Source organism: Physcomitrium patens, chromosome 12 (genome assembly GCF_059467195.1).
Source record: "Physcomitrium patens ecotype Gransden chromosome 12, ASM5946719v1, whole genome shotgun sequence".
In the NCBI taxonomy this organism is placed as follows: domain Eukaryota; kingdom Viridiplantae; phylum Streptophyta; class Bryopsida; order Funariales; family Funariaceae; genus Physcomitrium; species Physcomitrium patens.
The window spans coordinates 17120190-17134484 of record NC_143421.1 but is presented as its reverse complement, the minus strand read 5'-3'; the positions used below and the strand labels follow the sequence as shown (position 1 = coordinate 17134484).

The 14295-nt window shown below is 33.1% G+C and overlaps 1 protein-coding gene and 1 long non-coding RNA gene across 4 annotated transcripts; one reads left to right on the top strand and one right to left on the bottom strand.

Moving 5' to 3' along the window:
• Positions 1 to 8139: 8139 nt before the first annotated feature.
• On the top strand, positions 8140 to 8873 carry LOC149988070 (uncharacterized). Its single transcript, XR_016505907.1, has 3 exons — positions 8140 to 8259; positions 8510 to 8548; positions 8772 to 8873. It is a non-coding gene; the product is annotated as an uncharacterized LOC149988070 (long non-coding RNA).
• Positions 8874 to 10320: 1447 nt separating this feature from the next.
• On the bottom strand, positions 10321 to 12913 carry LOC112289391 (uncharacterized). Of its 3 annotated transcripts, none has more exons than XM_024534563.3 (8): positions 12788 to 12913; positions 12559 to 12663; positions 12275 to 12354; positions 11930 to 12125; positions 11675 to 11730; positions 11388 to 11528; positions 10930 to 11113; positions 10321 to 10541 (listed from the first exon to the last, which is right to left on the bottom strand). In XM_024534563.3, exons 2-8 carry the CDS (start codon positions 12628 to 12630, stop codon positions 10431 to 10433), a joined length of 840 nt encoding a protein of 279 aa, XP_024390331.1. In that variant the 5' UTR covers positions 12631 to 12663; positions 12788 to 12913; the 3' UTR covers positions 10321 to 10430. The 3 variants fall into 3 exon arrangements, with proteins under 3 accessions (XP_024390331.1, XP_090111184.1, XP_024390332.1); XM_090255058.1 differs by having other exon boundaries at positions 12305 to 12354; XM_024534564.3 differs by lacking the exon at positions 12788 to 12913 and having other exon boundaries at positions 12305 to 12354; positions 12559 to 12781.
• Positions 12914 to 14295: the final 1382 nt, after the last annotated feature.

Genomic DNA, 14295 nt, shown 5'->3' with positions numbered 1-14295 from the left:
ATTTTCAAAATAAAAAATAAAAAATAAAAAATTTCTAAAATAAAATATGAAACATAAAATATAAATACAAGATATAATTATAGTAAAGTGTTTCAAGTTAGTTATTATAAATAAGTCAATTACTTATTATTTGGAATAAAATAAAATAAAACAAAAAAAATCCAGCAAAATATAGGAAACTATTAATCATTAATATAGAGCATAATAATCAATAATTCTAATCATAAAAAAGCATATTATATACACTAAAATAAGTTATTTATAACTAATATTTTAAAAATGATTCAATCATAAATTACTAATATTTTGAACAAAATTAATAAAATTATATATATATATATGTGTGTGTGTGTATGTGTGTGTGTGTGTGTGCATATACATCTTTTAATATAATTAAAATAATTTTGTATAAAAAAATTGCATTATTAAACTAAATAAATTTTTATAATTTTTTTATTCATAAATTTAATATCAAATCAATATTTAAAATACTATTTTATAAATATATTATATTATAAAAAATTTATATAATAAATAAGATATATTATATTATTTTTTATAAACACTTTTTATGAAGTTTTGAATATTATATATTAAAAAATATGATAAATAATTCAAAATTAAATTCAACTTGTATTTAAAGAATGGTAAGAATTAATGATGTTGTTTTCAAAATACATACAATAAAATTAATATGTTCACAAATTATTTTTTAGATAATATTATATATTAAAAATATTTTTTGAATTCATTTATACTTTTGACAAGTATTTGTTGTTAAGAAAATAACATATATATTCCTAAAACATGTTGAAATATCAAGAATATCCATGTATTCTTGATAATAGCAAATGTACCTCTCACTTTTTGTGATAATATCAAATCTATCTTTCAATCTAATAAGGTATCACAACTATTCTTTTTTAAGTGCAACTGATGCCCAACTTGTGTGCCATGAAAAAATCAATGGGCCCACTTTGAAAACTTTCTCAAGTGATGTCGGCAAAGACATTGCTTGAGACATATTCCAAAGTGGACTTGCCAATTTCTTCACAACACACATGTTAGGCCCCAATTGCACTTAAAAAAGAATAGTTGTGATACTTTACCAAGTTGAAGAATAGATTTGATATTATCACAAAAATAAGAAGTACATTTGCTATTATCAAGAATACATGGGTATTCTTGATATTTCAACATATTTTGGAGGTATTTATAATATTTTCCCCTTATTGTTCATTTCTATTCTCTCTCTGCCTTCGATGAGTTGCTTCCTCACGCTTGACAACATTGAAACTTGGAGCCATGTAGCCATGTAAGTAAGGGTGTGTTTGTGCATCGGACACAATCGGGACACAGTCTACACTAGTCTACAATGGGCAGAATGATGAAACCACCATCAACCGTAGCTAGAAAAATCCACAAAGGAGATCCAGGGTTACGGAGGCATTAAAGGCGGAGTTTCGAGGAAGAATGGGTGTGTTCTGTCCCAGAATGCATCTTTCGGTGACCATCCATGTGTGTGCGTACATGATGTCCCACTAGAACCTCACAGGACCATTATATTCCGATCCATCAGGTAGACGTGATTACGATGTCATGGTCGTAGTCAACTTCAAGCAGGATTATGCTCATGCAGATGCTCCTGCTGCTCCTGTGCAAAGATTTTCTTCATATCTCATGACTGGTCCTTCGTGAAAGCGGTCATCCTCACAAAGAGCATAACGTCGAGTAGTGGGAAGAGGTCGGTTAGTCGGTTCATAAATTGGGGAGACGACAACAGTCACCGTGAGTTTGATTGTCTTGGTAGCTTCGAATACCCATTGTGAATAATGGTATGGTGGGAGTGATTGCAGCCCAGTATATACATTAGCCACAAACGTCGCGATCCCCAATGACGAGTCCATTGGACGTAACTGCAATCTGTGTGAAAATCCACATCGTTTTTTTCTTTTTTTCTTTTTTTCTTTTTTTCACTCCAGTTATTACGTTTGTGGACAATTCTAAAGACTACATCGCGTGACATTGTTCACTTCCACATTCTTGGAACTTTTCTTTCTCTTGGATAAACTTGTGTGGTCCCTGCTAATTGTGTGACTCACTTATGTTGGACACTAACTCCAGAGCCACGTCTGTCTCAGAGAGTAGGCCAAGCATGGAACGGAGGGGCAGGAGATGGCGCATCAACTCAACATCTTGATTGGTAGATTCTCTGAAGTGTAACTCGACCAATCAGCGAAACGATTCGAGCACAATGCCGTCGTGATGTGAACCCGAACTGGCCACCTTGACGATTGAACCAGTCGTTATTTTCAGAATGCGAAGCGAGTGTTCGGACCACATCAAAGACGGTTTTCAAATTGGATATAAATGCAGCACTTGTGCCCTGGGATATGATAAGTGCAGAGTTCCTTTAGATGTGCAAAAGCGCCGCTCTCTGAATGCTCAATGGCCATAGAGATAGCTGGATTGATTGACCTTACCTTGCCATCCACATTGTCCGTTACAGCGCTGCGCTGTCTTGTGTTCCGTAAGTACTTCGTGCAGCGTAAGCCTGGGAGAGAGTCGGATATGGATCAGAGCCTCCCGTAATGAATCAGACTGCATCGTCGAATAGGACTCACCCCAAGTCCGTTTTGGAGATGCAGTCTGATTCAATACTGGGGACTCATCCGAAACGTTCAGAAGGACAATGCGCTTGATTTCAGTTCTGCTGTCGGAGTCCCTGATCTAGTTCACAACACGCTCATTCAACGTCAGCCAACACTCTCACCGACAGGGGCTTCCTTTGTAACTGTCCTCCAGTCGAAACTTCGAAGCATCGCACACGACAGTAGAGGGGTATCCAAGGATCCAGCTGCACAGGAAAGCCAGAGACGTCGAGGTAAGTGAAGGGAAGGTTTTGCCCTCAAACACGAATGTTGTATATCAAAGTAGGTGAATACCGCGACTGAAACGAACTAGAAATGCGAGGGGTTGAGTGATCCACGAGTCGCTTCTGTTATAGCAGACGACGATGACCGAATGAGCCAGGCCATGGAAAGGTTGCCCTGCGGTGGGCTTTCTGATGCCATCTACGCCCACTGCTTCTTCATGAAAGCCTGAATTTCCATTTCCATATGCATTGCCTCATTCCTCGTTCCTCTTTCTCTGCATCTGTGCACTTTCATTTTCATTTACAAGCGAGTTAGTTGTGTGGGAGTGTTTGCGTGGAAGTGTTCCATGTGCAGGGAGTTCATGAAGCTGCTCTCCCTCCCCCACCCACCAACAGCGCTCAGCAACGGCCTCATCACTCGGCTATCAATAAAACAACAGTAAAAGAAGAGATTATTTTAAGCCGTAGTAATCATGGAAACGTTGCAATGAATCTGCTGTTAAGTGTTTCTTTTGTCATGAATCAGAAGAAGAAAAAAATAGTTGAACATTGGCTTTGACGTGCTACATTGTGTGATACTTTTCAAGGTTTTCTATTTTTATTTAGCTGTAGAATGTGTACGATTTAAGTAGATTTTAAAATATAATTCTAAACTTTTGCAAACCATATATCTTCACACCATCCTATTTTCTTGATTTGGTTGTAGTACATGTAATTAGACAACGTAAATCTCTTTAAAAATATAAATACTTAAAGATGTTTTCTTATTTTATATATATATATATATATATATATATATATATAATCAAATATAAAAGGTAAAATAGTCTAAAATACTATTATAAAGGTTTTTTAAAATTTTCAATTATCACGTAATTTCTTAAAAGATATACAAAAAATAACTTGAAGAAAAATAAAAGATTAATTTTGGCAATAAATCTACGACATAATCATTTTGGAAGAGGACTTTAAATAATGTCCAATATTTTGTTCCAAATACTTGTATTGAATTATTATTATGTTTTTTAATAAAAAAATAAAGTAAGTACTTTAGTATAAAATGTGCATTATCTTTTAGATTTTATTGAACATAAAGTTGTACAAAATAAAAATCAGTTATTCCGTATATTGTGCTCTATTTTTTCTTTTTATTATACACATGATATAAACACATGAATCATTACAATAAAATAAAAATTACATTAAAATCTTAAGTAGATAATTTTAAAATATATACAAATTTATAAAAATATAAAAATAAACTTATAATATTAAAAAATAAAAAAATTGTGTTCTAATAAATTATAATGCAAGATTATCACCATTATAATTAATCAAATTATTATTCAGATCTTAAAAATTGTGTCTTAAATTGTTTTCTAAACTTTTTGGAATATTTAGATAAATTTTAAACTGCTATAATATATTTTTTAATCTTTAAATTTTATTTAATTTAAATATATATCTAGTATTTTATTATTTCTAAAATAACAAATATCTTTTGATTGATAATATTTGCACACAATTAAAAAAATCTTTAATATTTTTTGTTTATGATATTTTAATCATATTTATAAATATATAAATCTGTATATATATATATATATATATATACAATTGACTGGCCTAAGTTTGATTGGAGCATCAAAAAATCCCATTGGTTAGAGCAATAGGGTTATAAAACTATGTTACAAGTTTAACCTAGTTACCATAAAGTTATACAATTACTAGGATCAGAGGATGGAAAGGGCTGGGCTAGCGGTGGAGTCAATAGTGGCAACAATGCAAATAAATCCTATCCACACCTAGCTAATGTGGCACCATATTTTTTGTTTTAATTGCAGTATGACGCACTGATTGACTGCCGAGGTTTTTGGTAGCCAAATCAATGCCAATCAAAATTGTATCCTTTAATTTTATTTTTTCGATTGGCTACCAAAAACATACTCAACAATAGCAAATCCAATAGGTTTAATTACTACTATATATATATATATATATATATAAATTGGTCTTCTCATCTTTCAATAGTATATGAATGCTGATGGAAAATGTAATTTTTTTAAAAAGTTGTCAAATTTCTAAACTATCAGTTAAGCATATTACATTTGTATTGATTGATTTTAATCTTAGCATCTATAATTAATCTTATAATAAATTAAAACATCCAAAACTACAATACAATGAATATCAAGTTAGAATTACTATTATGATTTCAATTTGAGTTTGAAACATTTAGTATTGTAAAAAAAAATCTATATTAGTATTTTGAATGAAGTAACTTAAATTATGTTTGTGAAAATTATATAAGTCAAATTTTAATACTATATATATATATATATATATATATATATATATATATATATATATTATAATATATATCATAAACAAAAAATATTAAAGTAAATATTAAAATTTTAATACAATATATATATATATAAGTCAAATTTTAATACAACATATATAGATAAAATTAATCTGGAATATTTTCAGACAATTTTGAGACTCCGGATTTTTAATTGATTTTTACTATAAAACCTTAAGGAATCAATTATTTTAATAAAATATTATGTTTAATTTTTCAAAATTAATATTTTAATTGTAAAAATATAAATAAAGAAATAATATATATATACTATTATTTATTTATTTAGTTATTGATATATATTTACATAGAGTTAAGTAAAGATCTATCTTTTAGAGCATGTAAATAATATGTTAAAAGTATAAAGAATACATATGGATTTCTAATTATATAATGTTTTTTTGAAATATGTTTTTGAAAACTTTATTTATTGCCTCTAATGTATATTTATTAATGAAATCATTTAGAATTTTTTTAAAATACATGATAATAAGAATAATATTTTTGATTCTATGATTATTTGAATAAGTAATTTTATTAAATTTTAAAGATATAAATTAAAATTAATCTTAATGCAACAAGCTATGGATGCTATTTGAGGTTATAAATATATATATATATACACTTAAAAGACGAAAATCTAAAATTTCAAGATTGGTTATCATATAAAATATTTTATTTTATTAATATTAAGACAAAAAAATTAATAAAAAAATATAAATATTTTTTAATAATTTTTTGTAAGAAACATATTTTTAAAGAAAATATTTTGAAAAACATAATAAATCTTTGAAAAGATACTAATATAAAAATTTATTCTCCAAAGATATAATAGAATATTAAACTCAATTTTTTAAATTTAATAAATTTAATAATATATCTTAAATTATAAATTAAATATATTTATTTTAAATAATTGTACGAAATTTTACTTTAAATTTTTTTATATCAAAATAAAATCACAAGTTTTAAAAATTTTAATGAAGTTTTTGTACAAATACAAGTTCCAAATATCCAATGTATCTTGATGCAAATTTGACATCTAAAATAACATAATAATATGATATTTGTATTAAATTTAAAATTTTTGCAACTACATATGCTTAATTTTTTTTAAATGTAAAGCTTGACTCCTATAAATAATACTTCTATTTTTTGCTTTAATTAGCACATAATTTAATATAATTATATTTATTTTTATATAATTAAAAAATTACAAGGTATCTTAAAGGATTGATTAATAGTTGATTTTCTAGATTCGTTATTATTTCATAATCTTTTGAAGTATTCTATACAATACTATGCTTTGATTTATTAAATATTATTGATTATTAATATATTTCAAACAAATTGGACTAAAAATAATTATAACTCTTCAATATAAAATTAATATATAAATATAAAAATAATGATAATTACTTATCTAAAATTCTAATCTAATATATTCATCTTTTAAATAACAAAAAACTTTAGAATATAAATATGTATTAAATAACCAAATTATATTCTAAATATACTATGAGACTAAAAATTATTTTATGTATGATATTATTATGTATGTAATATATTACATACATAATAATAATTTTAATTCTATATTTATATATTATGTATGTAATATATTTAATTATTATGTATGTAATATATTTAATTATTATGTATGTAATATAGGATTAATATATAGAACTAATCATATATTACATACATAATAATTAAATATATAAACTAAATATTATTATGTATGTATTATAGGATTAGTTCTATATTAAAATATAACTTTATATTTAAATTATTTTTGATTTTATGATTTTTTTTTTAAAAAATTTAAGAATTTCAAAAACATTAAACTTAAATCTTTGAAAATATTTTTTTTCAATTTATACTTCGAACAAAAGAAATACATAAATTATAATGTATTATTGATATTCCTCTTGTTATGCACATTCTTTTATATTTTATATATTCTAATCTTTTATTGCACAATTCTTTTGTCTAATCTATTTCTTTCTATATTTCTATCACATTCTGGCTTCTCTAAAAAAATTACTTATATTACAATTTATTTTGAAATTATATTAATTTTTTTAGTATTCCAATATTAAAAACATATTAAAAAATGTTTTATATTTTTTTTGTTAAAAAAAATTTACTTGTATAATTTTCTAAATATTCTAAATATTAATACTGTTCTATGTTTAGAAAAGACGTATCTATATAGAATATATAAAATATATATTCTATATTTAAATTAAATATATTTAATTTATAAATATTCTATATATATTCTAAATATTAAGAATATTCTATATTTTTAATATTCTAATATTAAAAAAATTGTAAAAATATATTTTTTTTTTTTTTTTACATTTTGTTAATTGTAGTAGTACTAGTGTGGTCCTCCATCCGGGTGCACCACCACACCACTATCTCTCTCTCTCTTGGAGGGGTGGCGGTGGTGCGGAGAATCGGGGGCCTTGGAAGAGACAGAGGCAGAGAGAGAGAGAGACGTGTGCATGTGTATGTGAGAGCGAGACGCGTCGGATCAGGCGTCCACCAGGTGGGGGGGGGGGCGAGGGGGACGGGGGGCACACAGAATCGAATGATGCTATGCCCCTCGGGGGTGGGTGCGGCCTAAGCATCATTCCGCCTCATCATCTGCCGCCTCTCAGAAATCAATCAATCCCCCTACACCGCTGCACAATCCTCCCCTCGTCATCGCCCCCCACCCCACCCCGCCAATCCACTACTTACCCCCCCCCCCCCCCAAGCAAGTCAATGGCACTTCTCTCGAACCTCCTCCCTCTGCTATTTCTCCACTTTACCTGACTTGGAGATGTTCTACTCGAAGGTTGAATGCATGAATGGAAGGCTGGCAGTAAAATTCATCAAGTTGCAATCGGGAAACACCTGAGGGGTGGGTCAGACTGGGAGGGTTCAGGTTCTCCTGTATAAAAGGTTAGACGCACCAGGCATTTCCATCACATTCGACGTCGAGAATTCCATTGGCATTGTCCTGCAGGTGAGCGTTGTTATCTATCAACTCACATACCACCTGTTCGGTCAACTGTTTTTCTTCTTCTTCTTCTTCTTAAGTGATGCACTGAGTCATGATGCATCTCCCTCAACTCCTGCAGCTAAGTGTAATTACGCCTAGCTATGGAATGAACCACTCCTTTTGTCTGTAGTTTCATGCATAGATTGTCTTAACATTAACTGAAGGGTGTGTAATTCTGACGGGGCTTTTGTGATGTGTGTGTGTCTATTATTAGCCCATTCGTATTCGTTCAGTACCATCTTGCTCAAGTCAGGTAAGATAATTACTTTGCGCTTGTACTGCCATGCTTCAGGATTGTGTCTTGACTCTAAATCAGCACACATTTAGTAGCTTTAATTTATATTTTAAAACACAAGATCTCAATTCATGCTTAGATTGATTGGAAATCCATTCGTGGTGACTGCAATTAGACTGGCTTCGAGGTGAAAGCACGAGTGGAGATATCCAATAATAAAAACTTACTTTTCATGTTTCAGCTTCAGCCATTCGCAACTATCAATGGCCAAGAACAACGGCAAGTGCGGTGCTGACTGCGACTGCGCAGCAGGAACCTGCGCCAACGAGAACGGAGGAAAGTGCGGTGACTGTGATTGCCCCGCAGGTAGGGTGTTTGTGTGTCTACAGAGTGAGAGGAAGGCAGAGATCCACATTCACGAAACGTTATTCTGCCTTGAAATCTAGTTTAGCTGTAAGATGAATACATAATACTCAAATTTTTCATTCACAATGTATCTCTGGGAGTGGTGTTCGCGACTGTAATCTCTGTAATACCTCTGACTGAGTGATGGCCTTCACTATTGAAGCTGACATAAGCTAGCCATAGCGTACAATCTGCATACATTTAGAGTGATTACATCGATACTGTTCGCACCAACATTGCTGCAAGTAACGAGTTGTGACTGGCACGACGATGTCAGGAACTTGCGCAAAGGAGAACGGTGGAAAGTGCGGAGACTGCGACTGCGCCGCCGGCACCTGCGCTAAGGAATAGACTGATGTCTGTCATGAAGTCGCGACGTTGGGTCGGGGTCAATATACAGTGGGTGTACTCGCGATAGTGCATGACTCTTGGAATATGAGATAGTTTGACTTATCAATCATACAGATAATATCAGCCTGGCTGTACTTGCCATGAATAATACGGTGCCTTAGCAGACGCACCCTGAATTGAAGCATAGCAGTCGGTGCGTGCATCGAATCTGAGATCAATCAAAGTGATGAACTGGGGAGTTTGGATGATCTATCGATCAACCACATGCCGTTCTGAAGTACTCCCCAGTTCTGCACACAATGAATATCTTTTAGTCTTTGGTATACTCATCTATTCCTGGTTCATTGATCGAGGATTAGGGTTGAACTTGTTCATGTGATATGCACCATAAACATATGACACCGCGTTCTGAAAAATATAGCTGCGTGCGAGAAAGCGTTATAAACAACATGAGCACAAACAATTATTCTTAACCATCGCAGACTAATGGAAAAACACGTCTGGCTCATTGGAGTGTATCGTCCTTGTATGTGCAAATAGATCGCAATTGTTGACTGATATGCCCTGCTTGTTGAGTGTCGAACTCCGATTAGATTCTTGGAATGTTGCACAAGTATGATACAATAGTGGAACACGATCGTGGCCGACCGATTTTTGGGCTCTGGCAACTGGAGCATTGGCACTGTTGCTGCTGCTTCGCCCAATTTTTCTCACAGATGCTAGGGCTTTCAGCGAGGGGCTTGTGAAAATCATTGGTATTGGAACACTGATAAGCGTATTCACATTAGGAACAACATCCGCTATTGAGTGAAGCGGTCACTGTAGCAAAACTCCCACATCATCACAAGTGTCTTTTCCTTCACAGGTGTTTACCAAAGTGTGGAGCATGGATTGCAATCCTATTCCTGCGGAGATTTCTATGGAAATTCGCATTATGAAAAACACTATATGGTAGCACGTTTACCCGATTAGATGAGTCATGTAAGCAAAGATCACGTCAACCAAACCCAGAAACCAAGACTGCTATACATATATTCGATTGATGATTCCAGTTCATGATTCCGTTGATAAATGCACTGTACATAGTATCCCCTCACTACTGAAAGGTACACTGTTTTCTTTGTTACTGTTAAGATGAGCTTGACTAAAGCTGACTCGAGGCTTCCCATCTTTTCACAACAAGAATCTTCTCAATTGCTTCAAGAAATTGCACCACGCCTGACCTCTGAGACTCAGGACTTGTATTTGCAAGGTCCTGCAAAAGACACCATCCAGGACACGTCAAGCAACCATCATGCAAGGATACAAGGAAAAGCTTCAAAAACTAGAGTAGAATCTAATGAACCTCCTCCAAACACAGCAAGATCAGCAGATATATCTTTCATCATATGTGACTAGGTAGATCCCAGGTCATTGTAGACTAAGAAAATATAATGTGAAGTGAGTAAATGGCAGAGTTCGAATTATTAACTACGGCAGAGATGAGGATTAACATTTCTCAGTTGAAAACGATACCCAAGTCAGACAGATGTCACGTAAGTCAACGAATTCGTTGTATAAGTCAAGTCATTCAGGAAGTTGGTTTCAAAACGCAAGAGAGCTGGATTAAAATAGAACTGTTCTTGTAAGCGTAGAGGGTTTACCACACACTGTTGAAGCATGTCTACAGATCCCAAGTAATGTGCCTTGGCAGAGGGAACAAGAGAGTTCAAGCGAAGGGCGAAACCAGGCATGGGCCATCCATAAGGAGCTTCTATATTCGCTGTGACGGGTCCCGGAAGAGTGGCAACAATAAGATTTGCTTCCGGCGAATATTTGAGCTTGTACCTGGTCAAAGCCCAATACAGAACGTCACCCTTGGAGGATACAGATTCTCCAAAAACAAAAACTTGTATTCAAGTAAACAAACTGCAGAATATGCAGAAGATCAGGGTTCTATGCATGGCACATGTTGATATAGAACATTCCTAGACATCATAACGAGCGATTCAGCTTCACCAATAAAATGACCTCCTTGACAACTTGTAAGCAGTATCACGAAATACATAATCCGTCCGTACATGCAACTTAGTACGGCCATGGTGCAGTACATGCAAATTACCTGGGATCCTTGGCAGATACTGTAAGTGATGCACTCTTCAGAACATTGGCATAAATACGATGACGAATTCTACTGATCAGACTGGGAATCTGTCTGCTCCATCCTTCTCCGTTAACCAATAATGGCGCCTCATGAAGGGCACTGCACCGAGCACAGACGAACAAACAGTAAGCTTCATAGTTGATTGAGTCAGTACCGATCCACAAAACAAGCGTATCTTCAAGGGAATCATACAGCAACTTCAAGAGAAAGACGTAAAGTTGGAGAACGTGAGGAAAAAACTTTACGTCATCGCCTTGGCTTCCGCTACAAGGTCCTCATAAGGTATGTCTTCTGGAATGAGCTGTGCAACCACATTTAAGTTGATCAATAACCAGTTTTTTCCTGCCTGGAGCTGAAAGATCTTGATTGGAGAAGTGCGATACTAGGATCGAAGTGGCAAAGATCTCAGGAATGCCCAGTCTAAGCGTGCTCTTTATGGAAATATCCCAATGAACATTAAACGTTTGCAATAAAAATTTACCATTTGCAGGTGAAAATACCTGCACTGCTTCAATAGTCATTGCGGCCGTGTCCAATGCGATAGTCAGATCATGCTCGTACTTGCCGCGGTGGTTCGGACTTACGGCTTGCATGGTGGGTACATAAGTTGTTATCCGCATCTCCAAAAAGTTGTGACTTACACTGAGTATCTCTATTCCAGAGGCCCTTTCCAATTCGGATTCCATGTCGTGGAGCCTACGCAAGAGTGCAAGACTCAATGTAATTCCAATATTTTTTAGGTAGTGCACTAAACATCAAACTCGGTCTCGTACACTGCGATAACTCTATGCAGACGAGAATACCCAATTAAATGGGTGCGACTGACGAGCACCAGAATTACGCACATGTCACTCTCGTTGACGAGCACTTCTAACCTCTCAATCTCTTCCACCTGGCGCTCGATTTGCTCTTCCATCTCCATGATCTGGCACACAATCCACCTAAGTCTAAATCTCCATGAAAATGAATCCGGGAAACAAAACTGGTCGCAGAAGACATCCGATAATGCACAAACGTTATGAAGTTCGTACTTGAATATCCATGCTGACTTACACTTGAGCTACCATTGCAGAACGATTCAGTGGAACTTTAAAACCTCAAATAAGAGAAACTCATAATGCCATCGCACCTTGCTTACGGTGTTATCAAGATTTGCTTGAAGCAAATAGGGATCACCCGCTGAAGCACCCACATCTGCCATTGTCGGATCACACGTCTCGTTTCCTCTCCGGGTCTACAAAAACAATAATCTCACACACTCCATCGGTGCTTCCTTACGGCTACAACACACTCCATCGGTGCTTCCTTACGGCTACAACACACTCCATGACATAAAAATTTCATCAAACGAGATTTACCAGTGCAGGTATGCGTGAGTTAATCACAATGAGGCTACGGCAGAAGTCTTGAGATGCCGTGGTGGTGGTGAGATTGGCGCTGAGATTGCACCACCGCCATAGCCAAGTCTAGAGCCTCGTGGCGGGAGAAAACCTAGTAACGACTCCGACTCGAAATTTGAACTTATTGGATGAAACAATAAAGATGAATGTGTCGCATGAATAAGTTGCTGTTGTGGATGAAACGGTTTGCAATAGTTTAAAGCATGCCGTTAACTTTGAGTGTGAATTTTGCGGTGTTGAAAAAGTAAACGTTTTAGTTGCAAGACAAGTTCTAATCAGATCCAACATTACCTGAATTAAGGAAAAAGAAGCACGAGTTTTTGTATGAATTTTTTTATGTGTTTTTGGAATAAATATAAAATTGGTTCGTTACTAAATATGGTTTGAATTTAATAAATATTCATTAACTTGATTGGTAGAAAGGATTTTTAATGGTAGGATTATCTTGGCAGGAATTATACTGTGAAAGTGCTCTTGTAACAACTTGTATTTGTAGTTGCAATGTTATTTGATGTAAACATACCCAAATAATTATATAAAATGCTTTTTCAGGTTTAAAGAGATAAAAAAAATAAAATAAAAACCAAAAACCAAAACAGCATTTATTTGGCTATTTTTTAATTTCTTATAAATAGATGTCACACTGAGAAAATCAAATAGATCTCACATTGACACTTATAACTTGTGGTGGTTTAGTTGAGTCTAATACAAGATATTGTTGTTTATATCTTTTAAGATTCAAAATTATAAAAAAGCTCTTTTAGAAAAAACTTGAACAAGAAGACATAAGTTATCAACAAGAGCAGTCACTAGGAATAGCAATGCTATTAGACTCTTTTTAGAATGGCATTGTCAAGAGTGATACTACTAATAACAATAGTAAATTTTTTTGTACATAGTTTAAAGTTAATAGATTTCAAAAAATATTTTTTTAATAAAATTTATTTTAATTTGGTAAAATTAAGTATAATAAAAATTACAATTTAATCCTACAGAACAAGATAAATCAAAAATGAATTTTTTTAAGACTTAAAATGTAAAACTTTAATAATACGTAACACATTAGAATTAAAAATAAAAAAATAAAAAAATGATGTGCGTCTATTATTGAATACATTATAATTTAAGAATAGTTACCATGTGACTTAACAAGGTTCATATATGTTTATACATAGAAATCATTTTTAAAGAAATACCTAATGATATTTTTGTTATACTATTCAATTTCTGTTAAGAATAAAGGAGGTTGTTTAAATTTGTAGTAATAAAATAAGAAAAAACAATTAAACATGATAAAAGAAGTTTGCATGATACAAATTTAAAAATATTCAAATGAAATTACCAATCCCTATGTAAGTCTTGTGACTTAGGGATGGTGAACGGAGCGTCGGGCACAGAGGAGCGGTGATAGATGATGGGTCCAGCGAGATAGATGTCTGTCCCATGACTGGGACTCCCCAACGGTA

Coding starts and splice junctions, on each gene's coding strand:
- LOC112289391 (XM_024534563.3), bottom strand. CDS start 12,630: ATGGCAGATGTGGGTGCTTCAGCGGGTGATCCCTATTTGCTTCAAGCA. Junction 12,355..12,558: donor TTGATAACACCGTAAGCAAG/GTGCGATGGCAT, acceptor ATTGTGTGCCAG/ATCATGGAGATGGAAGAGCA. Junction 11,114..11,387: donor GTATCTGCCAAGGATCCCAG/GTAATTTGCATG, acceptor GGCTTTGACCAG/GTACAAGCTCAAATATTCGC.